Here is a 27,083-nt window from a genome sequence, read left to right on the forward strand (position 1 = left end):
CCAAATCCCGTACATCAATCAAAAACATCTAAAAGGACACAGGTAGGTATATGGGCACAAAAAGGACGCAGACAGACGTGTACAACGGGTACTCTGACAAAGCCCCTGACATGTATATATACTGTATATATGGGCCCTTTCTTGCACGCCGCCTTAACCCGGGGTCATCCCTATGTTCCCCGGGTTCTATGTTCCCCCACTAAGGTTAGGGTTAGGTTTAGGTTAGGTCCTATGTTCCCCGCTCTCCCTAGGAAAGCGGGGAACATAGGACCCGGGGAACATATTTGAAAAACATTTTAAAATACAGTAGTTCAAATGGCTGATCTACAAGCTCACAACATGTCGATGTAGATCGGCTATTTGAAATGTTTTAAAATGTTTTTCAAAAGAGTAAAAAATGCCAAAAAGGTTTAGGCAAAAATATTTCGGCATAAGGGGTATTTTTACTGTCAGCCTGTAAGAAGGAGTCTCCTGCTGAGTTTGATAAGGTTTCCATGGCTGTTACGTAGGCTATTTTGGATGCTCTAAAAGGTTTACGGTTTCCCGCTGTAAAGCCCTATTCACATAGGACTAATATTAATAGTCCTGTCCAGTCCAGTGAATTAGAAGTTACCTCCCCGCCCACAGGTATGTGTTTCATCCTGCACATTTGCAAGGGATAAGAAAACTTAAAATGTTATTCAAATGTACTGACATTATCCCCCAGATGATTGGAAAATGCCATGGCTCTGAAATTAACTTGTAAACAATTTTCCAACCCACGTTTTCCAATAAACTTCAATCTTCACAGAGACATTTTGGTAGCTTAGGCTGGCTTATGTGGGTTTATGAGAGGAGTGGGTGTCTGAAAAATCATGACGGTACACATCAGTGTTTGACTTGGCATGGTTAATAACATGATGATGTTTCACAAACTTGGACGCATCTATTCTTGCATGTAACTTACATCTAGCACTACATGTTGGTCATGTGCTGTTTAGGTGTTTCAGCGTTTTACACGTGTCATGTGTGCTTCTGAAAGCATTTACAAAACATCACACAACAATGTGATTACTGTATGCTATAATAGAAAAACTGAGTGTTGATTTGCTTAGGGACTTAGCTAATCTTAGGGACAACTTGATATTTTCCCTTTTTTTTTATTTCAATTTCACCACACATTCCATTATTTTACTTATAGCCACAGTCAAACAGTGGTGAATGACTTAAGATAATATCTGACAAAGTAGCAAAATGAAACATTTATAGACAGACATTTTAGTCATCCTCCTGTATGAGTTCCTCTTACTAGAGGGGTAGAGCTGTGTGTTAAGACGGTATCAATGCAGCCGTTGGAGGGTTTAAAGTCCACTTTCACGCCCTGCTAATTGGTTTGGGACAGCCTTCAATATGGCTAAACCTCCATGTGAATGGAGCACAGGCAGAGTGGATAGGGCAGGGGTGTGTGCAATGGCTGGAATGACATTGAGCCACGGTATAAAAGCAATGCACACATACATTTGTAACATTTTCTGATCACGTTTCATATGAAGACTTGGTTTAATCCTTTTGATAATTATACAGAAAAAAACTATTAAACCTTAAAGAATAAACCGAGCTTGGCTCAGCAAGTCATTAAAACAAGTGAAATCATGAACCGTTTTGCCACACTTAAGACACACATCAAAACCCGGAGTGTTAATTTAACTGAGAGTGTTAAAAACTGGGCCCATTAGGATGACTGATTTACTGTGTGGATCAGTCAAGAATAAAAGACGACACACTTAAGCTCACTGCACCAGAGGATCTGTATATGGTACAGTGTAAGCAAATACTTGGTATAGCACCATGTCTGGAATGATGGAAAATGCTTATTAAGTCAAGCCATTGAAACAGTTCAGTATAAATCAAGTTGAATGGCATTTATAGGTTGTGCAGACTGCAGTCTGTGCACCAACACAAACATGAGCTGTACGCTCAGACATTCTCAGACCCTGGACTCTTGTCTAGACCACTGTTTCCCAAACAGTGGGTCGGGACCCATCTTTGGGTCGTGGACCAACTTTTATGGGTCCGTTTTCTACAAAAAAAAAAAATTCAAGAGAATAAAAAAACGTTTAAACAAAAAAAAATCCCAACGTTTCGTCAATTAAAAATAATTCCAACATTTTTCAAAAGTATAACATTTAAATAAAAAATTGAATATATTTTTTTAAAGTTTAAGTGAAAATAGCAGATCAACAAGCTTGTATATCTGCTGTTTTCACTAGTGTGGTTCCCTGGCAAACATCTGATTTCTCTTTAGGGTCTTGCGCTAAAAAGTACAGAACCATTGGTCTAGCAGACTATGGTCCAGTCCACCATTCCTGCTCCCTCCCTCTCTCCCCCTCCCCCTCTCTCCCTCTCTCTCTCTCTTCATCTCTTGTGAAGTTTTGTGCTGCCATTTACTTACAGTATTGTGTTGACCATTCTTTTAATGTGCTTTTCTCTCCTGTCACCTCCTCTCCTCCACCACCCTCCCCGCTCTCCTTTCCTCTTCGTCCCTCTCTTATTTCCTCTCGTCTCCTTTTCTCTTCTCCTGTTTCTTGTTGACTCCTTTCATCTCTCCTATTGCCCTCCTCTCCTCATCTCCTACGCCCCCTCTCTTCCTATCCTGTAAGGTCAGACAATGAAGCACTGCCTCTAGAATTCAGACCGTACTCTCAGTGTGTGTCATGCATTAGATTAATAGCTCCTATACTACTGAGATTCCAGTGGGTTTAAGAAGTGTGTAGGTGTGTACGTGTGTGATGCTCACACATACTGTATGTGTGACTGTGCATTGTGTATGCAGTATGTATCTGCGTACAGAATATGAGTGAATTTGTGCATGTACAGTGTGTGTGTGTGTGTGTGTGTGTGTGTGTGTGTGTGTGTGTGTGTGTGTGTGTGTGTGTGTGTGTGCGCGCGCACACACGCGTACATGCGTTTGCGATGAAGGTCGTTAATACTCCCTGGAGGACAATAAGAATACATCATATCCAACCCCCCTTGGATCTCATCATAAGCTTGAAGCAATATGGATTTATATGGGTTTTTATACCACACTAGAATGTGTGTGTGCTGCTTTATATATCAAACAGTCAAAGCAGAATCCATCCTCCTGTCTGACAGCACCTAGACTTTCAGACTTTGCCTTCAGGTTCCCACTTCAAATACCCTCTAGCCAAAACCAATACAGTACAAGCACTCCTTCATCCGCTCAGCCATTTCATGGCTAAACTCCAGTAGGAAATAGCAATATCAGCTCAACCATCCAACCATGTTAGGTAAATATGGCTTTAAGTTAGTAGTACTTAATGGGTTTGTGTGTAGAACATTTTCTTTCTCTTTGTTTGGTTGTCTCCCTCTGGATTAGATGGAGGAACACCAACCAAATATTACTTTCTGTCGTCTTCCCATCTCATCAGCTCACAAATTCATGAAATTGAAGGGATGTATGAATTCATGGGTAAAAGTAGGCATGTACGGTCCAGTACTCGGTACTATTAAAATATATAGTGCCGGTATGCAGTACCGGGAAGAGGGGACAGCAGCTGCCTGCCACATACAACCCGTCACAATCTACTAATGCTAGGTCAACATACTGTATAGTAAACAACAGTTAGTTTTCTTATAAATGACTTCAAACCACCACAGAACAGAGGGTTTTGAATCCGTACTAGAGAGTGAAACTACAATGGATACTACTATGGTCAAATTCTGATATGGTTCTGTGAGTTTCTGGTTACTAGTCTATTCTTGCAAACTCTTCCAAGTTAAATGACAGACAAAATACGTTTTCTTTTGTAGAGAAAGTTGATAAAAATGGTCATAAATATTATATGCTTCCAGTCGCTAATTTAAAGTCTCCTTTCAATTATCATGACTAGAAGCTCGGCCGCCCTTCGGGCGGCCGAGCGTCTAGCCCTTCGGGTTGCCGAGGGTCTAGTCGGGGACCGGCCTACACAGGAACGATGTAAATAGGGAATGAATGCTCCACCCTTTAAATCAAACCCCATTATACCTGTTGTCATAGGACCCGTTTTGGCCATCTGTTTGCCTGTGTCCATTTATGCCCATCTGTGTGTGCATTTATGCCCATATATGGAGCTATCTGTGTCTGTGATATATGGACATCTCTGTATGTGTCTGGGTGTGTCCCTTTTATGCCCGTATATGGAGATCTCTGTGTCTGTCTGTGTCCATTTATGCCCATTATCCTAAAGGAGTTCGCTATAAACAATGTTGTCAGTAATGCCCTTGTCATTATCCACAATGAAAACTTTTACAGCGCTGGCTCTCTTTCCTCTAGAGAAGGCTGTGTAGAGTTGGCCATGAGCGAACACAGGTTTAGGCAAGTAGATGCCAACTCGTTCATTCTCTTGGCCCTGACCCTTATTGATTGTAACAGAGAATGCTAAGCGGATAGGGTACTGTCGTCTAATGAAGGTGAAGGGAAGCTCATCTCTGTCATAGTGAGGTATTCTTGGTAGGAAGATTGTTTCACCCCTGTTTGTGCCTACTGCAATCTCACACTCAATGACTCTGTCCATCATTTGCATTACCACCATTCTGGTGCCATTCTTGAGAGTGCGGTCAGGACCTGATTGCAGGTTTCTAAGCAGCATGACTGGTGCGCCTACTTTCAATTTGAGGTTATGATCAGGGATTCCAGAGGGTGTCAGTGAATTGAGTAATTCCACAGTCACGTAATCCTTGTGGTCGTCCTCCTGAATTGAGTCGGCTGAAAGGTAGACTCTCTCTTCTGTAGGTAAGTCAGCCAAGCATATGTTGTTGATTTCTCGGATGTCATTGTTCAGAGGAGTGTATACAGTGCCTTTGAGAAGGTTGTCTTTGTTGATACATCCATTTTGCAGGTCAGGAAAGGTGGAAGAAATCAGAGTATTCAGATCCTTAACCAAGTGTTGTGGTGGAATTCGGATTTGAACTTCTGTGTCCTCGTGAGGGAGTTTTCCGTCCCCTAAAGCAAGAAGATAGTTGGAGAAGTCCCTTTCAGCTGTTTCTGTCCTCATGTTGATGTTAAGCTTGTGGTGCTTCATGAAAGGATACAGTGGTGACATCTGGATGCATGCTGTAACTATCTGGGCTCTGCTTGCTCTTTTAATAACAGGGAGTGTCTGCCTAGGGTCTCCACCCAGAAGGACAGTTTTGCCACCCCAAGGTTGTTGCGAGTGCATGAGGTCCCTCAGTGTTCTTTCCACACACTCAACATTAAATCGGTTAACACTGAATATCTCGTCCCAGATTATCAAGTTGCTCTCTTTGATGAGCCTAGCCAGGGAGGACTCGGCGTTGATGGCACAGACAGAGTCTTCAAAAATGGGGATTGGGATCTTAAATCTTGAATGAGCTGTCCTACCACCCTCCAGGTTCTGTGCCGCTAAGCCTGTGCTGCCCACACACAGTACAATGCCATTCTCTGCGCGAATCTTAGCTGCAATTGCCTTAAAGGTAAAGGTTTTGCCATAACCTGCTGGGGAGTTTAGAATGAACTGCCGTGTGATGGTTTCTTCTTTTGGTGCATGTACTGCCTGTAAAAGTTTTTTACCTTTTGTGTTCTTCTTTGTGATGTATAGCGTCGTTTGTTGGTGGCGGGTGTCCAGCTGTCACTGGGGTTAGCTGTTGCCATGGTCACATCCAATGACAGGGTGTGGCTGTCTCCCGGCTGACTCTCCCGATCAGGGTTATCTGTTGTTGCTGCTGCAGCTGCAGCTGCTCGACGCGCACGACGCGCACGATGCATTTTGGCATTGTGTGTCCTCTTGCTCAATGAGGTTTTTCTGCGTGGTTCCATGCGTCGTTTTTTGGTGGCAAACAGCCCGATGTCAGTCATCTCCGCATATGGAGATTCCGAACCTTTCGCATTGGTTCCGGAAAACCGCATTGATGTTTCCATATATGGACACTCAGAGAGATTTTGTGTTGACTCATCTAGCGTATGTGATGTCAGAGCCTTTTATGAAGTGATGTCACAATGAGTCAGCGCTTGCTCCGAAACAGCCCGATGTCAGTCATCTCCGCATATGGAGATTCCGAACCTTTCGCGTTGGTTCCGGAAAACCGCATATCGGTTTGGGTCGAGGCCTAGCTAAGATCGTAGGCAAAGGTCTGAGCTATCTGTGTGCGAAATTTGGAGTCTGTAGCACCAACCATGTGCTGTCAGGGCTCATCCATGCGATTTGGCCCAATTCGGCCTCGGCTTCAATTAGTAGTCACGATATGCGTTTTGGTAAACTATGGTCCCATTTATTTTAAAATTGACGATAAAGAAGGTTATGCTCTAGGAGGGTGGGATGATTTGATTGACAAGCTACACAACCAATAGCATTCATTCCCCGCCCCCGCTTTTGACCAATAATGGTCTGGTGTCATTCTGTAGGATATGACGCGATATGACGCGATATTTGAAAGATGGCGGATTTGAAATTGCTGAACAATCGGCTTCATTTACGGTCTGTAGAGTCTAGGGGCGTAACGCTGTCCATTCAGCCTGGCGGAGACAATAATATAAAAGGAAAAATATATTTCCTTTAATCACGCAACCCTCTTCTTTTTCATTTTCAGTAGAAAAAGTGCTCTAGGCAGTAAGGGGTGGACAGTGTGAACATAACCTAATAGATTAATTAATTATTAAAATTAAGATTGCTTTAGCTTGGGGCTTACACATGTTCCTGTGAATAGGCTACTTACAGACAAACTTGCTTTCCTTATTATTAAATCAAACACACACACACACACACACACACACACACACACACACATGCGCGCACACGCACCCAAGCAGGCACGCACATACACTCTCTCTCTCATTCTCTCCCCCCGGGGGAATGGTATTTAGAGCTTGTACTACAGGTTGTGTGTACTCCAGATTAGATTGTGTTCTCAGAGGTTACAGGAGAAGTGGTCCATTACAAGATTATCTGAACATCGGAGAACACAAATATCTCCTTGAGTCAGCAAAGAGTAGCACTTCAACCTCTAAAGCTGAAGCCATACTTCATGCCATGCTAGTAGTAATAAAATACACTTCAAATTAACATGTGTGGTCTCAGTCATATTTGTCATTAAAATGTACTGAAGCAGTATATCTGCATACCGAGATCCTGGATGTTATCAGTAATAGTATGACATCTGTGTGTCTGTCTGTCTGTGTCCCTTTTACTCCCATATATGGATATTCCTGATGTCGTCAATATGACGTCATAGTACTGACATCATAACTGGCCTCCAAGTACTATGATAACAGGTATTGCATAAACGGAGGGGTATGCGTTCCCAACTGGCATCACCCTGGTAGGTAAATAAATTAAAATAACAGTAAGACTAGGAATAGTTGAAATACTACCTCATTTGATTTGTCATTGCATTTTCTTTTTCAAGTGTAGTTCATCCCTATTCAAGTCGAGACACACATGATTCCTTGTCATATTATGCGTTATCTTTAGTAATCATGCCCATGCTATTAGAGGAGAGGACAAAGATCCGGACTATGATTGTTAACTGCGTCCACGGGCAGCTCAGTGAAAGGAACAGCAATAATAGAGCTAATCATCGTTGTGTGTGTGGGAGAGAGATGAACGTAGGATTCGGTGAGAGACATGAGTAATGTGACCTTTATGCCATGCAGGGGTATTTAACCTTTTCCTCAACTGATGACCGACTCTGTCGCTGTGGGAACAAACACTGATCGATTTGTTGTGTAATTATGGGAATGGCACTCTGCTCTTGAGAGTTTCCTACGCACTCAAATTGCTGGTGTCATCAGTGTCTAATTTGTTTTAATGTCATTTTCAATTTGAATGAATTCAGTGATGTGTTCAAGAACATTTCTTATTTAAACTGAGTTCCGAGTCTTCTGACAGTTACTTCAGTAATAAAAGTAAAGTCACTTCCCTTTCAGCAATAAATACAAAAATATAAAATATGAATAAATAAATATCTGCAATCTGCAATTTATCTGCATAAGACCATCATCTGAGATGAAAATCACAGCTCACAATGTCCCATGGCTGTGGTCCATGGCTGATTCTCAAAGTGTGGTCCGGGGACACCCAGGGGTCCCTGAGGGGTTTCCAGTGGGTCCTTGGCTGGTTCTCAAAGTGCGGTCCGGGGACTCCAGGGGTCCTTGAGAGGTTTCCAGGGGGTCCTTGGCTGGGGTTTAAACAGCCATAACTCCAGTTTGCAGCATGCTACAGGCTCCAAACTTGGTGTGTGGACTTAAGACCACCAATAGGGACGGGCTGTATTTGCTGAAGCCCCTCCCCCCTGTGTTCCTATTGGCTGGGGTTTAAACAGCCATAACTCCACTTTGCAGCATGAAAATACTTAAAAGTAAGGTTCAAGGTTCAAGATTGTACTTTATTGTTACATCTTGTGTACGTACATAAAGAGAAAAACATACATCCTACAATCCTACCATACTCTTTAAAAGGCAAATAGAATAAATAAGTACTTCATAGTCTAACTAAAAACTGTGGAAATAATAGTGCAATTCATCTATGATTCATTTCATCTGTCATGATCATAGACTGTAAAAAAAAAAATGGACAGCGTCACGCCATTGGTTTCTACAGGCCGTAATTGAAGTATATTTTGCAGCAATTTCAAATCCGCCATCTTTCTATATCCAGCCGATATCCGGTCTGAAATGCAAACGAAAATGTATGCTATTGGCTGAGACCGCACCAATGGCGGGTCTTCACTCGGTAGAACCAGTGGAAAACATAGAAACATACCCTACTTTATAATAGATTTTAAAATAAATGGGACCATAATTTACCAAAACATGGTGATTGAAAGAAGACTTTAAACTAGCGACTGGAAGCATATAGTATTTATGACAATGTTTATTAAGGTAATAAAATCAAGTGTAAAAAAAAAAAACATCCGCTTGAATAGGGCTTAATTGCTCTGCCGGATGCTAGGCCCTTCGTCATGTCATGATTCAGTTCATCTGTCATATTGACTACCGTCCTAAATGTCCTCGGCTACTAATCACACAGTGGCAGGATAAAAACTGTTAAAAAAAGTGTGACGTTTGGGTGGAGATGCTCTCTGGCATGTGGTGTCTCAGGTTGTGTCCTTCGACACGAACAGAGAGAGGGTGAGCAGGATGATGTAGATCCTTGCTGTCCTCCTACAGCGCTATGTGTAGAGTGTGTCCATGGCAGGGAGATCCGATCCAATAATTCTCTCTTCAGTTTTGATAACTCGTTGGAGTGATTTCCTCTCAGCTTGGGTAGTGTTGCCAAACCACACCGTGATACCTCTGGTGAGGATGCTTTCAACAAGACCTCTGAAGGCCAGAGTGAGGGGCTGAGTCCGGCCTTCTTCAGCATCCTAATGAAGTACAGCCGCTGCTGTGCTTTTTTTTCCTGTAGCAACAGTGTTTTCAGTCCAGCTCAGATATTTTTACACATGAAGGCCAAGGAACTTAAAGCCTGCTCCACCTCTGTCCCGTTGATGGTGAGGAATCAGAATCCAGAATTACTTCCTTTGTTTTGTCCACTTGAGGACGAGGTAATTTTCCTCTCCCAATATCCAATAACACAGACAAATAGGTGGAACATGAAGCAGATGAACTCCCCCATGCAACATAAAGTCTTGTTTGCTATATAATACTGCCATATTGTATTTCATTATATAACTATTGTGGGTCATGATGAATGAGCTACCCAGCTAGACAGTAGACCTTAGGACTGACATCAATATACTGAAGAAGCACTGCGTTATTGCACAACGTGTCGCAAATGTCCAGTCCATATATGGGCATATCTGCACACCCGCAGACAGACACCACCTACATGCCACAACTTGAACATGTAAAGTATTTACACTTTATTTAATGTATCCTATGGATCTAAAATCCTTTAAATCTTAAAATTAGGAAATGATAAATAGTAGGCTAAATGTAATCTTTATATCACTGATTTGAATGTGAAAATAACATTGGGCAACTGTATAAAAGGAGGACCCCACTGTATTACTATATTTTACATAATTCACTATTTGTGACTCAATTAATAAATCAATAAATCTTTGATTTTGTTCAATTCACTCAGTCCAAATTTTCAATTAAATAATGTGAAAATTGTGTTATGCTGCCTGCTAGCTCATAATGTCATCATAATATATTATTCAAAGTTAACAAAATATAAATGAATAATTTGGATTGATAAAGAAATGTTTATTAATAGTTATATCATACATTATCTTGTTGTTTTGCCTAATCTATGGTTTGTGTCCTTCTCTTCACACACTTTAATAGTGCCATGTTGTATTTGCCTCTGGCTGCACTAGTTATAGGAAAAAGCCTTTAACAAAACAAGGCAAACGGCAACATGTTTCGACCACTACCGGTCTTCATCAGGGCGAAAAGAATAAACTAAACACAATTTTGACCTGATGACCTGTTGTGGTCGAAACATGTTGGCAGGTTTTAATAAAGGCTTTGAGTGCCCGGATCCTGTTTCATTAACTTTCATTATTTTTGGAGGAGGATCCAAACATCAACGTCTAATTGTGTGCGTGCGTGCGTGCAGGACCACAGTTAACTCAGAAGTTTTAAGAACATGTGAAGGATCATTCAGACCTCTGCATGAAAGTGCGTCTACTGTATGTCTACAGTACTTGTTCAGGATCAATACCCCCATGTAGCCAGCCTCTGGATCAATACAACCTTCACCTTAGAGACAAATTAACCTTGCTTGTGTGTGTGTGTGCGCTGCAGTGAGTGCATTGTGGCTGCATTCTCTCTCTTGCCAGATCATAATGAGTTAATAGGAAACAAATAAAATGTGTAAAGGGTAAAAGTTGAGAAGGTAGAGGTGGAGTCTTTCAGATACCTTGACCTTGCACTGGACAATAACCTCATCGTCATTCAGCATTCCATGGACATTTACAAACATTGACAACAGAGACTTAAACTAAAACAACTGTCTGTCCAATCCAGTCTCCTACTCCTATACCGTAGGACTGTTGCTAAGAAAAACATCACTTCAAAGTTTAGTTTACAACAAATTAAACATCTGCTTTTAATCTCTGCATAATTATTTTAAGGATGTTGTGCTTATAACGCTTACAAGAAGATTCCCTATCTGCGGTCATGGAGTACTTGGAACTGGTGGTCTGATCTTTTAATGAGCTCCTGCTACGACGAGTGGAGAGGGCAACGTCACGTAGGCTAATAATTATCAATCTGTCACCCCCCGAATATAGACAAACAGATCTACACTTGTCAATTGACAATTAGTCATTGATGCTTGTGGATTGGCTGTTTTTGACAATTTGCTGGAGTGTTGTAAATGGGAGGACAGGAAGTACCACCTCTACTGCTCTAATGCTTCTCGTCTTGGTTTTTGGGATGCAAAGCAAAGCTCTCGTCTCAGCAGGATGATCAGCATCATCTCTGCTTGCACAGCAATTCCATTAACTCAGTCAGTGTGATATTCTTTCACCGCTGATTGTTTCCTCTAGTCTGTCTATATTGTCCCACGCCAATGTGAACACACCGATTTTTCGTCGTTTTGTGGCAGTGGGATGGCATCTCCACGTGCTGCTTGCTTCTGAAGACAAAGGGCTGTGCCAATTTATTCTACCTGAGAATATGAAATACCATGGCCAAGTCTGTTCAGTATCTGTATCCGTTCCATATTTTCAGTAAGTGACTTGACAGGAAAGGGCAACACACAAACCTCATTTATCAACCTTCCGCAGACAAAATCAATCTGTTGTCAATTTGTTATGAGTGTAGCCAACGATCAAATCTCACATCAGGTCTCAGCTCGTGTATGCTATTGTTTTCCATCGTAGACCATCTGACAGACATCTAAACATATGCAGCAGCCACTTATTCAGTTAAAATGATGTAACCTAACATCTAATATCTGACATAACCCTGCGTCCCAAGTGAAAAAATAATATACTAAATATATTTTTCAGAAGTATACTTAATATACTCTTTTTGTACTTGATAAATTACATTTAAATTGTGTTATTTTGGAACCACTTAAGTAGTACTTAGTATATTAAAAGTTGAACTAAAGATATGCTAAAACATATCTTTAATATACTTTTATGTACTTTCCCCCCCAAAAAAAATACAATTTAATTACAACTTTACTTAACTGAAGTACAATTGCTGAAGTATACTATCATTACATTTATAGTGCATTACAAATACATATCAAGTACTAAATAAATATATATAGAGTATATAGCAATTATGCTTAAAATATACAATCAATGTATTACAAATATACTTGGAGTATAAAATAAATGAATGTGAAGTATACTTTTAATAGTTTCAAGTATACTATCAATGTAATAATAAAGTATTTAAACTACAATCCAAATGTGCTAAAATATACTTTCAATGTAATAATAATGTATTTCAACTACAACTCAATTTAACTAAATGTACACAGTTAGTTAATTTAGAATATACTATTATTACATTGAAAGTATATTTTAAGCATAATTGCTATGTACTCTATATTTATTTATTTAGTACTTGATATGTATTGGTAATACACTATAAATTGAATTATAGTACACTTTAATGACTTTAATGAATCAGCAAAACTGTACTTCAGATACTATAAGTATATTTGTAATTAAATTGTATTTTTTGTGGGGGAGAAAGTACATACAAGTATATTAAAGATATGTTTTAGCTTATCTGTAGTGCAACTTTTGGTATATTAAGTACAACTTAAATGTTTCCAATCAACATAATTTAAATTGAATTTTATAAAAAAGTTCAAATGAGTATATTCAATATTCTTCTGTGAAATGTAATTTAATATTTTTTCAAAATAACCCTACACGAATGGAAGAGCAATGTAACGTGAAGGCTTGAGGTTTAGCTGTCTGTAAGAGCTATGACAACTCTCAATTGATACAACCTTCAACAACACACTCACCCTATATTTAATGATGTGAAAAGGGGAGAGAGACTGACCAAACAAACAGACATTTACACTCATGGTTTTACTAACAAATGACATAAAATATCATAAATCACCAAATAGCACCACAACAAAACACTAAACTCAATAACCCATAACATAACCGCACTACGCATTCCCATATTCAAATAATAACACAAATAAGAACAATAACACAAATTTCCCAGCATGCACTGCGCCTCAGTGCATGCTGGGAAATGGACTTCCTCTAGCCACCATAAATGTAATGATAGTATACTTTAATGACATCAGCAAAAGTGTCCTTCAGATAGATACTGTAAGTATATTTGTAATTAAAGTATATATATATTTAATTAAATAAAAATGTGCTTTTCAAAAGTGTATTCATATAATGTTTATTTTTTGTTTAACTTAAGTACATTTAATGTTAAATATATTTAAATGATTATAGTATAAGTGCTTTTACAGTATATTTATAGTAGATTATCCTCAATATGCACTTATTTTAAGATATACTATACTTTTCACAAAAACGATTTAAAATATGTTCAAGTATATATTTTTGTAAGTATGTTAATGTCTATTTTATTGAAGTTTCACTTAAGTACTACTTCGTAAAAGTACACTTTTCATCAGTGCATTTATAATATAAGGCTGAAAAAATATACCGAAAAAGCATTATACTTAAAGTTTGCTTTAGTATACTTTTTAAGTATACTATCATGAATATGTTCCCGGATGCTATTAGTAATATACTTCTTAACATTATACTTGTAATATACTTGTTTTAAAGTGCATTCAATATATACTTCAACAAAGCACATGAAATACTAACTAAGCACATGTTTTTTTAAAGTTTACTAATGTGCTTTGTCAAAATATATTTTGAATGCACTTTAAAACAAGTATATTACAAGTATAATGTTAAGAGGTATATTACTAATAGCATCCAGGAGTAATATACTTCTTGAAATTATACTTGTAATATACTTGTTTTAAAGTGCATTCAAAATATATTTTTACAAAGCACATTAGTAAACTTAAAAAAGTGTGCTAAATTACAAATTAATTTATGTTAGTATTTAATGTGCTTTGTAGAAATATGTTTTGAATTCACTTTAAAACAGGTATATTAGAAGTAGTATACTTATAAAGTATAGTAAAGCAAACTTTAAGTATAATACTTTTTCAGTATATTTTTTCAGCCTTATACTATAAATACACTGATGAAAAGTGAACTTTTACGAAGTAGTACTTAAGTGAAACTTCAATAAAATAGGCATTAACATACTTACAAAAATATATACTTGAACATATTTTAAATTGTTTTTGTGAAAAGTATACTTTTAATAAGCATATTATAGTATATCTTAAAAGAAGTGCATATTGAGGATAATTTGCTATGAATATACTCTAAAAGCACTTAAAATATAATCATTTAAAATATATTTAACATTAAATGTACTTAAGTTAAACAACAATTCAACAGTATATGAATAGACTTTTGAAAAGTACATTTTAATTTAATTAAATATATATTTTTTGTTTTGTAGACTTTTCACAAATGTCCTAAATTACAAATTAATTTATGTTAACATTTAATGTGCTTTGTAGAAATACATTTTGAATGCACTTTAAAACAAGCATATTATAATTATAATGTTAAGAAGTATATTACTAATAGCATCCGGGAACATATTCATAAATAGTATACTTATAAAGTATACTAAAGCAAACATTAAGTATAATGCTTTTTCAGTATATTTTTCCAGCCTTATACTATAAATGCACTGATGAAAAGTGTACTTTTACGAAGTAGTACTTGAGTGAAATTTCAATACAATAGGCATTAACATACTTACAAAAATATATACTTGAACATATTTTAAATAGTTTTTGTGAAAAGTATACTTTTAATAAGCATATTATAGTATATCTTAAAATAAGTGTATATTGAGGATAATTTGCTATGAATATACTTTAAAAGCACTTAAAATATAATAATTAAAAACATATTTAACATTAAATGTACTTAAGTTAAACAACAATTCAACAGTATATGAATAGACTTTTGAAAAGTACATTTTTATTTAATTAAATATATATTTTTTGTTTAGTACACTTTGAACAATGTGCTAAATTACAACTTAATTCATGTTGACATTAAATGTGCTTTGTAGAAATATATTTTGAATACACTCTGATTATATTTGCTAAAATATATTTTGCCCAAAAATGCACTGTTAGTATGCTTTGACAAAAGTTCAAATTGACAATTAACATACTTTTTGTGCTAAAAGCATACTTTAGCACAAAAAAAATACATTTTTTTTTCACTTGGGGTATCACTCACATAAATAGGTAGTTGCAATAATGGGGTCAACAGGTGACATAATCACAAGCATTTAAAATCTAGGTATTAAAAACAATCTATCATAAATTAGGTCGGATGTTTAATCGGTCACCCATTTAAACAAGAGCTTTAACAGTCATTCATATATCTCAACAGTGGCAGATTTGGCTCTATTAAAACCTAAAAACTTAAGACGTGAGAGGATTTTCATTTTGCAAAACAGCAGCACACGGACATGTCTCCATGGCACATTGCACCTGGAGTCATATCAAATGGACTTCCAACATTAAACATTTTTATATATATTTTTATATCATTTTTATATCTCCTTTTCGTTCTGTTTTTTAACGAATGAAAACACTTTATAATTAAATATGTAAATCTTGTAAATATAAAAAAAGAAGAGACAAAGACCGTATTTCCCCTGACACAACGTACCACAGTGTTATTCATAATTCTTCCCATCCTGCTGTACATTCCTCTAACTTTCCTATGCTTGGGGCCCATGGCCATGGTGGAAGATTATTTGTTGAGACAAAATCCAATTGCAACACAGCTGGTAAATGTCACATTTCTTCATGCCTTGTTGCATTCTATGTGTGTGTATCTAGTAGTGACTTAATGCAAAGGGACACATTCAACTTCCTCTGTGGCAGGTACAGTACTGTAATGGCTCAAGTATGATAAGTAATCAAGTTGTCATGTCATGTCTTTATCAATTTCCCTTTTCACCAAACCACCTGTTCAGTAGCTGTCACTGATGGCCCAGAACCATGCTTATCTGCAGTCTCTATTCCTTTCTCCCTATTCTACTATTCAATAGAGAAATGTTTTTTCTTTCTATTTTAAACCTTTTAGTTTTAACCCTTTAAAACCGGGAAAGAATCTGTGTCATTTTACATAATTTTGCATCACAATCTTTTTAACCACGTTAACCATATTTTATACTTTGGTTATTCAACAATAGCAGATATACAAGCTCATAGCGCATCACTTCATGCAGCGCTATGAGCTTGGAGATCTGCTATTTCAGAAAAATCTTGAACATTTGTGCAATGTTTTTTACACAAATCTTTGCTTCTGGGGGTACCTGGAACAAAATATTTTCAGATGGGGGTCTGTGACCAAATACAATTTGGGGGTCCTTCACATGAAAGAGTTTGAGCACCACTGATATAGCAACAAAAGTATTTTCAGAAAACTGTTTAGAAGACATTTGTAGAATTGGCCTCAGGTTTTAATGGGTTAATATGGGTGCATACCCACCACAATGAGTACCCACCAATACTAGAAATACAGTTCCAGTTCTTTATACCTGCTTAATATGACCAAAAGTCCAATAATTACTTCATTCGTACAATTGTATACTCCAAATACGTTTTTTGTATATTTTCAAAAATATCTGTGAACATTATTCTAATAAGTAGTCATTTGAACCAGGGCTAAGTTTCCTACAACAGCCAATGTCTCACTGAAGCATCCGCAAGCAAGATGCTGAGGCCATAACCTCACAGGCAGTTATAGTGAACCATAACACCTCTGGTGAAATGATTACAAGTGTAAGCCTCTGAGTTACAGTACGCAACATCTCTCACTTTCCCCTTGCAAATGGATAAAGGAGGAGCCCACCATCAGCTACTTCGCGACTCAGCCACCATGCAGTTACTGTTCTGAGGATGTTAACCCCTTCAACTGAGGAGGCCTCCCAATTGTGGGCATGTCATTATAGGTGAAAAAAATAACATTTTCTAAATTAACAGATCTACAAACTCACAACTTGTTGTGTTGTGAGCTTGTATATCACATCAGCAAAAATTCTTGTGGTTCTTGTGGTTAAGTAGCCAGCTGCCTCAGCCGAGCCGGGAATTCTTCACTCCAGTGTTTACAGTGTGGATTAACAACAGACTGACAGTGCGACCATTTGGAATCATTTTATGTTTGTGTGGCGAGAGAGAGGGGGGACGACTTACAAATGCCTCTGCTTGCCAACACAAAGAACATGTAGCCGACAGGAAGGACATCGCAAAGGCAGCCCATGTGGGTAATTTCTCCTGTTTCGGTCCGGGGGTCCTTTCAGTGTGGTCTGTTTATACGGTGGTGATGGAAGTACGGAGAGTGAGGGGATGTCGGATGTGGACTAAAAACAGCCACTTGCATGTCTCCAATTAGGAAAGCCGTTACAAGTCAATCATACTGTCAGCAGAGTATCACCCTTTTCTCCTCTGAGAGAGGAAATAGTAAGCATGTGTCATACCTCAAACATGAGTCACTTAGAGGAGGAATGTGACGCGTCGGTCAACAAAACATCAACGCAGTGTAGTAGCAGTCCACGCACACACACTTCAGAGGTACATACGCACATGATACATCACAGTGTTCCTGCCTAAGCCAAATGAAGGCAATGGAAGTATTTATTTTTGGGCTTACTTCTTAGAAGTTGAATATAAAGTTTAGGGATTCCATTTATTTTTCTGCCTCAAGCAAGTTGTACCTTTTTAGAAGATGAATTTGAAGTTTAGGGATTAAAATGTCACTCTCTTATATGAATGGGGGAAAGGTGTATGGGCTGGTGCAAGTGATAAATGTGTCATTTAATTTAACTCTACTGCACTCACCAGGAATGTTTATGATTAAGTCAAATAGAAAGCAGGGTTTGCAAACCAAATCATTTCTAGTTGTAATGGACTTTACAGACATTAAACTGCTGAAAAAAGACTATGGGTTTGACTATGGGTTTGAATCTACCACAAACGGTGTGAGGATGAGTTGGACAGGCTTTGAGTTGAGAATACAACACACATTTCTGCTTGAACTCTGTGTATCTGTTTATCATGTTTCTTATTCTTTTCCAGAGGGCAATGGAGGACAAATGCCAGCAGCAAGCCATGCATAAAGTGCACTGTTAACAAAACCTGGCAGCCAGACACTGTGCATTATTATAAGGTTGTGGCTCCTGAACCAGAAATCATAGTCATGATGTATTGCATGAACAGAGATGATCTTTATTTTAGTGTTATTTAATTAAAGCAACACAATCTGTGTGAGTTTGTATTGCGTGTGTGTGTGTGTGTGTGTGTGTGTGTGTGTGTGTGTGTGTGTGTGTGTGTGTGTGTGTGTGTGTGTGTGTGTGTGTGTGTGCGTGTGCGTGTGTGGTCCAAAATGTCTCTGTTTTGTGTGTGAGTGTGTGAGTGTGTGACCCATGTAGAAGCCAGGTGAAGCAAAACATTTATAAATGAGGAAGCCCTGTAGGGTACCAAACTGTGTCAAATTAAAATGTACAAGAAACCTATAAATAGTGCAGTATAAGGTGGGTTGGAGGGAACCATCCTTTTGACAGAATTTAAGTTCCTCGAAACTGAATGAGGAGCAAAGCAAAATGAAGAGCAAATCTCTAAAGGCAGCTCTCCACCACACCGACGTCGGCGGTGGAAGGTGTCGGAAAGCGTCTGCGGCCGAAATCTGCTGTAGATGGTGCCGTGCCGTCGGGTCGGGAAGCGTCAAAAACTGTCGAAAGCCGACCGAGCTACCGACCGCCAGGCTGGCGGAGAGGAGACAGAGCTCTCTGGTTGGCTGCTACTAGGGATAGCGGGACCCTTTCTAAAATGCAATACAGAGAGTAGTGCTATTGGAATCTACACAGGTGTGCCCAAATAATTAATTACATCATGCCCCTGAGTGCACTGCGCAAAAGTCAAATCAATTATGCTGTCACTCCAATGGAGCAGGTCTGACTGACAAGTCCCGACACTTGTTTTCTACGGCATAACATTTGATAGAGAGATCCCAGCAAGCACAATGACGTCATGATGACGTTATGATGACGCCCGGTCATCACCCCGGTGACGTTCAGGACTAGGCCAGATCACAGCCCATATGGGGATGATCTTTACGTCATTTACAGGACGTCATCACCAGGACATCATATGGACATTTGGACAGCAATTTTGGGTGATGAGAATGTGTTTAGATGACGTCCTGGAAGTGACGTTTTTGTGGTCAGGATAAATTTTGGTTGAAATCAGGTGATATTCTGGGCCAGATCTGACTTGTCTTGGTTTGACTTGATCTAGCCCCAATCGAGATGTCACTGATTGGTCCGGGTCCTGACTGTGCTTGCTGGGATGAGTATAGCCAAGTTAAAATACCGGTGTCCAAAGACGTGCGTGTGGCTCATCTCAAACAAATGCCAGCTGTCAGCTGTCAGATTGTCTGACGTTTGCATCTTAAGCTCTGGCCTTTGATTGCATTTGAATAAAACAATATTTAATACACATAAGTATCTATTTATTATATTACATGCCTATTGATCAGTAGTTGAAGCAAAATGATATGGCCGTGTGCGCACACGGCCAAGCATTTCGCTTGCTTGGTGCAGGCACGCAGTTTGTCTTGTTTGAATTAACATTAAATACAAAAGATATATGTGACACCAAAATAGTCTAAATACAGAAAACCTTGTGCCCATGCCCTAAGCAGCCTGCAGTGCAGTAGTTATGTTTATAATTTATCAAATGATTTAAGCGTCTACATCATGCGTTTGTTGTTGAAAAAGACATCAAGCCATGGGCTATTTTTAGCACCACCGAGGCCGTGTGTCGGGGTTGGCTAAGGTGCATAAAAAGCAACTTATTCCAATTGACTGATCTCCAGAGTGATCCCGAGTGGTAGAGTGGTACTCGACTGCCAGTCGGTAGTAGCCTGAAGTAGTCTGTTTGGTGGAGAGCACTTGGAAATACCAACATATCAAGACTTTCACCGTGTGAAAAGGAATCTTTTATACACGGTAATGCGGCCGTAGGATAAGGTACCTGAGAGTCTCTCTCGACCAATCTGTTTCTGGGGAGGGAATTTCAGCAACAATCTTGTCTAAAACAACAAAAAAGCTTACGGTTTAAATCCTTAGATGTTTAGTTGTCTAATTCTCAGGTTATCACTGACTACCACTTTCACTATGCCTGCTCCACACGGTATAGTGGACTTACTCAAAAGCTTAAAAACAAAATGCTGGTAGCACAGCATAATTATCAGGTACATGCTCAATGTTTCTCCCAAGACAGAAAATGGAATAGACAGGTACAAAAGAAGGAAGTTGGACTCAACTTCAACTTAAAGAACTGAAATTAATCATAATATGTTTGGCGTTATTCCTTAAAAGGCCCTCAAAATATATGTGTCTGTCAAATTGATTTAGTTGGAAGCCAACATAATTGCAACACAAGTGCAAGCATTTAAATGCAGTGCTCTCGTGTTGAAGGTAAAATAGCAAAAAGCTCCTTTTTCTATACTTGGATCTCCTTATGGAACAACCTGCCCCTGTATATCAAACAAAGCCAAACAAAGCCAATTTTGAAAACAAACTTTCACACAGCTTTGTGGGGTGTGGTGATGATTCCGTAGGGAATTTGAACCATGGTGTTGGTTTGCGAGGGGGACAAGTACTGTAGGTTTTCATCAAAGACCCACTTTGGAAATGAGTTTTTTCAGTAATGCTTTTAAGTGCTATCCTAAATTGTGTTGTGTTGCTCCTTTTACAGTAGTTGTTGTCCTATTAAATTCCTACTTAATAATCAAATCAAATTACGTATAGTTTGAGTTGTGATAGTGTAGTGACATTCCCTTTTCCAAACATTAAACAAACTGCTTTGTTAGATAACTGTCAAGTTTCCTGTCATGAATTTCGAAACATTCAGAGATGTTAGAATGGAACATAAGCCGTAGCCTGATAATAGCCAGAGGCACTCCTATGAATAATTCATTGCCTCACATTATGAGGTGAGTTGCAAAGGATGACGTGAAAAAGGATGCAGCAAATGTTTGACGATGTGGATGATGATGCATAAATAACCGTGATAAATGTTTTCCTGAAATAAACCTGTTAGAGATGCAGACATGTGGAGCAACCATGTCCCGTCTAAATATAAACTCCCATAATACAATGGTAAATGCTGTATGGATTATATATCACTGCTAAATAGCATGTCATCCAGCTGATCAAATAACATTGATGAATGCATTTCTGCTATACGTCTTCTTAAATCTTCTTACATGTACTTTAGATTAGTAGTTTCAAAGTGGCTGCCAGTCAAAAATAAGTGGCTGGTTAAGTAACTTTGGTCAGTCTCTCCTTGCACCAAGTGAGTTTCACTCAGAGTTTTTACATGTATTGGAATCCATTTCCTGAGAGGGTTTGGGGATTATGTTTGGCATTAATGTCTAAACTAATTCATGCTTTCTTGTATTCAGGTATTATGTATCTGAATAGAAAGCACTAACATTTACACTAACACTAACTACTAATGCTAACTGTTTAAAAAAAAAGTTTTAAAAAAGTGCAAATAAAGTTTATTATTGTTATACGTTTAATAGGTTAGGTACTGTAGGTAGGTAGGTACAGTAGCTAGGTAGGTAGGTAAGTTAGTTAGTTAAGTGTGCAGTCTCCTGTGCTGAATGAAAAAATATGTTTTGTTGATTCTATATTAGGTTTCTTTATGACATTATCATCAACACCATCCAGTCCAAGCTGCACACCACACAAATTAATTTCTCACTAAACAGCTAACTTCAGGCACTGCTCTATAGATGTTACTGTGCTGGTGTTGAATGAACACAGTAGAATCATCCACAATTTTCTGTAACAGAAGATTTTTCCTCCAGTGCAAACTTCTGATACGTGTTCACGTGGCTCTGACAAGATCAGTTCTGGTGTTCAGCTACAGATCGTTAGAGGCTAAATCATGTCACTCTGTAGGAGGAGGACATTATCCACAGCACCATGGCTTAGAATAACAGTATTAGTAGCTCTTATAAATTCTAAGTCAACTGCTCAGTATAAGAATGTGCGCCGATATCATTTCACACTCTTTCTCAAGGTGGGGAACTTTTCACTAACACCCAGACAAAATAAAAAATAAATAGATATGTATTTGTATTTGCCTGGTGTTCTTAAGAATGTTTAGCTATTACACAGATAAAACTGTAATGGAAGCATTGTAGCACAAGCATCAAATAACTGGGGTCAGAAAACATTTTGTACAGGGATGTATTGGGCCGTAGAGTACGGCCCACATTCCACTCTATGATTTGAAATTTCCAAAACATACTTTTTGTTTTGTTTTCCTGTGGACAGGTTGAGGAAAGAAGCAGCAAGTAAATCCTTAATGTGATTTAAATGGTTACATGTTCATTAATATATGAGTAGTTCACATGATGCACATTATTCTGCACACGGATTACACCTCTCCTGAGGCAATGGAAATAATATGTAAATGTAATACCCAATGGGCTGTTACGGAGCACATATGACATACAGTTCAGAATCAAGCTGTTATCGCTCTGAAACATATCCTTTATTTATAGAAACGGTAATTGCACTACAGAGGCGTGTCAGAATACTGAGAATGAGAAAGAGAGTGACAGCTGAGAGTTTGCATAGTGGTGAAATGCACTGCAATGCACCACCTGTGAACTCATTACTTCCTGCCAAGGAACTGCAGCGTGATTCGCTATTAGAATGTGACATACAGTATCCACTGGAAGTTTCATGACATTGAAACTATGGAGAAAGACGTGATGTTAGAGTCTTGAATAGAAAACAGAGAAGGTCCAAAAAGCAGGGAAACAGAGAACAGAGCAAAAGCACTTCCACTACTACTGGACTTAGTAGCAATGTGCTTTACTCCGGATTTGAAAACAACTTAAAGCGACTGGCGGACACTTACGGTGACTTACTTGAGTACGTGCGTGGAGCCGTTGATCTGCGTGGCCGTGCACGGCGCCCCGGGCCCCAGGATCGACGGCCGCCGGTACCGCTTCCTGCCGCAGCACAGGATGATGAGGAAGGCGCGTCGGAAGGACTTGTTGAGGAAGGCATACAGGATGGGGTTGAGCATGGAGTTAATGTAGCCAAGCCACAGGCATGCGGCCCACAGCTTGTCAGGCACTGTGTACTCAATGAAGGGGTCCACCACGTTGGTAATGAAGAATGGTGCCCAGCATAGGCAGAAGCAGCCCATGATCACGCACAGGGTCTTTGCCGCCTTGGTTTCAGTGCGCATGCGGTGGTTGCGCTGGTGGTCGGCCGAGTTGGCCGCGCCCCCGGCCCGCTGGAGTATGCTGATCTGGAGGGCGTGGGCGCGCGCCGTGACGTAGATGCGCTGGTAGGCCAGCACCATGAGGCCCAGTGGGATGTAGAACGCCACCACCGAGCACGTGAGGGCGTACGGCTTGTTCACCATGAACACACAGGAGGTGGAGTTGCTGCCCTGGGTGTGTTGCCTCTGCTCTATCTGGACAAAGGAGGCAAGCAATGAGGGGGAGTTAGGGGAGAGCCAGGTGTGTAAATATACATACACAGGTACACACTCTTTATCTACAACAAACGCATACGAGTTACTTACTGGAAATAAACACCCAATTAATCATCTGCTTTACCAAACCACCTAGCTGCAAAATGAAACACTTACAAAATGAGCCCCCAGCAAAATACTACCAGGCAGCCCACACTCCATTCCATTCAATTTCCATACTTTAAGAAGTGCGGTACAAGAGGGGCCAAGAGGCTATGAGCATCACCATTATTCACCTACCAGAGGTGATATCCTCCAGAACCATTTTATATAACCCTCTCTATGTGCGAGAACAGTCCTCAGGGAACTGAGCACAAAAATAAAACAATAAATCTACACTTGTTCCAAATTGTTTCATTTCACATCTTCATGGTCCCTTAATGGGCGTTTGGTTCTGCAGACAGGAAGGGCGATAACGTGCATGCAGCAGACACCCCGCCATGCATCACACAAACAATATCAGTAGATGGATATGAGAGGGAGTCCATAGCTTGATGCAGGCTATTCTCTACCGGCGACTAAAAACTCTGCTCCTTCATTTGTAAATCTGTACACAGCACTGATCGATGCAAGATAAATGCATGGAGGGGGCCTTGCAAAATGGCTATAATACAATACAGATTCAGTATAGATTCACTATGCATAGAGGCTTGCACAATGGAAATTATTCTATACAGGATTGATGTAAAATACACGTTTGAGGGAGGAATTCTACCATGGCCGATGTGCAATGGACAATGGCCACGGATGTCTACATACGTAGATACCGTCTAAACACGCACGCACACATGCACGCACGCACACACAGACACACAATCACAAACTCTCTTTCACACTCCTCTCTCTACACACACAGTCACATGGCACTCATTCCTATGCGGTACTGGCCTTATGGAAGGAGATTAAAAATGTCTATTGTATACAATACAGATTCAGTATAGATTCAAGTTATGTATGGGGACTTGCAGCATGGTCATGATTCTATACAGGATTGATGTAAATTGCATGTTTGACGGAGGGCTTTTTCTGTGGTCGATGCACAATTCACAATGGCCACGTGTCTACATTGCTAATGCACGAGTGATGCTAGATATCAGATATTGTATACATGTATGTAGGGACAGGTTACTGACACACTGACTAACACTGGTTCTAGCATAACGCATTTTACAGTACTGCATATTAGAGATGCGCGGATGGCCTCTCATGTCACCCAAATCCGCATGTACAAATTAATTATCCGCCCGGCGCCCGTTATCCAACCACAATAATTGTTTTATCCAATTTAAATATCCGCATCCGCACCAACCGTTTTTCCCGTACGTCAAAATATTATTATTTTCTGGTATTCCCCGTTAGTTTTAGTATTAGTTGTGTGATGCGATCACAAAATGCGTGCGTCTTTTTTCTTTTTTTTTAACCGGTGCTGCGCTGATACAGAGCGCACTGCTCTGCTGCGCTGAACAGACAGACTCTGTGCGGCATCCAACATACAGGCATCCAGCATACATGCGGCATCCAACATACAGAGCGCACTGCTCTGCTGTCAGCGCAGCACCGGTTTAAAAAAAGACGCACGTCGCACGGACATTCCATAGGCTAAATCAATGCATTTTGTGATCGCATCGCAGAGGCTGCTCTACACACTCACACAGACACAAGCACGCAGAGATTTAGCTATTTTATGGATAGATAGCCTATATTAGATGTCATTAATTTATTTACCGCAATATTTCACCCGCGGTTTATATGAATTAATAATTATATTTGATTGACCCGAATCCACCCTAAACCGCGGTTAACTGCGGCAACCGCGGCTAAAACCGCGCATCTCTACTTTATATACAATGGCAACCAATATAAACGAGGTGGCAGTGGCACAGGAGGTACAGTAGTGTGGCCAACGTAGAATCAGAAGGATCGATCCCCAGCCCCTCCTGACTGTGTACCTAAGTGTCCTGAAGCAAGAAAATTAAACCCTAACTAGTACGGATGAGCAGGGTGGTGCCTTGCACGGTTGCCAACGCCGTCGATGTGTCAATGTGTGTGAGAATGAAAAATTCCAGATTTACACCCTCTCCCAAGCAAATGATGATGGCCCTGATATTGAGATGCAGCTGGGACACTGTAGCTACCAAATTCCAGTGGTTTGTTTATTTTGCTTTGCTAATTTGACGTTGAGCGGGCTGGGCTTGACCATAGCAGTTTTTAATTAGATCCACTGAGATGGCCAGTCAGGATTGGCTGTACTCCTACACAGTTGCTAACTTTGAAAACGGTTGGTGTTTATTTACTGGTGTCAGTGTGTGCCCACGTATGCGTGTGTGTGTGTGTGTGTGTGTGTGTGTGTGTGTGTGTGTGTGTGCGGGTGTGTGCAATTGCCGTAATGAGCTGAGCCCAGCTAAGCCAAGTACTTTCTGCTCAGAGGACACTTTTGGTGGCAATCAGGCAAGGGCAGACAGGGAGCTACAGAACGTCTGCTGTGTCTAGAGAATCCCCCCTCTCTCTCCATTTCTCCATCATTCTCACTCACTCAGTTTCTAACCAAAACAATCACAAACAGCAACCTCGCTAATCCGTTGTCTGCGGTGTCAATGCCCTCTTCTTCTCCGCATCTTTGTGATTGTTATGTTTTCTGTAGCAACCGATACACCATTTCCCTTCAAGAGGCTGTGTCTCGTGACATCATTCGTTTTCATTTTCTCAGTTCATTTTTTATTTGTGTGAATGCGTTTTTTTCTCTCACCCCAACCTTCCCCTAATGTCCTCTCTCTCTCTCCCCATCATTCCCAGTGCTGTACTTCTCTTTCTTTTTCCTTACTCTCACTGTTCCCGTTTCTCCCCTTCACTCTCTCCTTGTATTTCACTCCCCCAGTGCTCCACCATTATTTCCCAACTAATCCTCTCCTCATATCTCTTTCCTTTCCTTTCTCTTTTCTATGCTTCCTCATTCTTACCTTCTCTCTCTTCACCTGCCCCCCCTCCCTCCTTTGACTCTCTCCTCTCTTCCTTTGTTCTCCTCACCTTAAACTACTACTAGCCTTGCATTATTGAAACCAAAATGATTGGTTAGGGGCAAACAAGAGGGACCTAGGAAAGTTGCAGCTGGTTCAAAACAGAGCAGCTCGGCTTGCCCTTAGGTGTACACCACGGTGTAATGTAAACAATATGCATGTCAAGCTCTCCTGGACGACACTCACAGAGAGGCTGACAGTATCACTCCTTGTCCTCTTGAGATGTGCTAGCTCTAACATACATACATATAAGACGAGACATGCCACAAGAGGTTGCTATCAAGTCCCTAAAACCAGAACAGGGTCTATGAAGTGCACAGTGCTGTATGGTTGCATGGAACACACTGCTAGATCAGATTGCAAAAGAAAACTAAAATCAAGTTTCAAAAGACAATTGAAGAGGCATCTAGAAACCCAAAGG

The 27,083-nt window shown here is 39.7% G+C and overlaps 1 protein-coding gene across 1 annotated transcript in view; it reads right to left on the reverse strand.

The window, feature by feature from the left end:
- The window catches only part of htr4 (5-hydroxytryptamine receptor 4), a 175,233-nt gene that overhangs the window by 37,703 nt on the left and 110,447 nt on the right, over positions 1–27,083 (reverse strand). Inside the window, exon 6 of the mRNA XM_084041117.1 lies at positions 23,032–23,588. Coding sequence (XP_083897243.1) covers positions 23,032–23,588 — 557 coding nt within the window. The remainder of the gene's footprint in view (positions 1–23,031; positions 23,589–27,083) is intronic.

The sequence above is a fragment of the Gymnoscopelus microlampas genome, assembly GCF_963454915.1.
Source record: "Gymnoscopelus microlampas genome assembly, chromosome: 18".
In the NCBI taxonomy this organism is placed as follows: domain Eukaryota; kingdom Metazoa; phylum Chordata; class Actinopteri; order Myctophiformes; family Myctophidae; genus Gymnoscopelus; species Gymnoscopelus microlampas.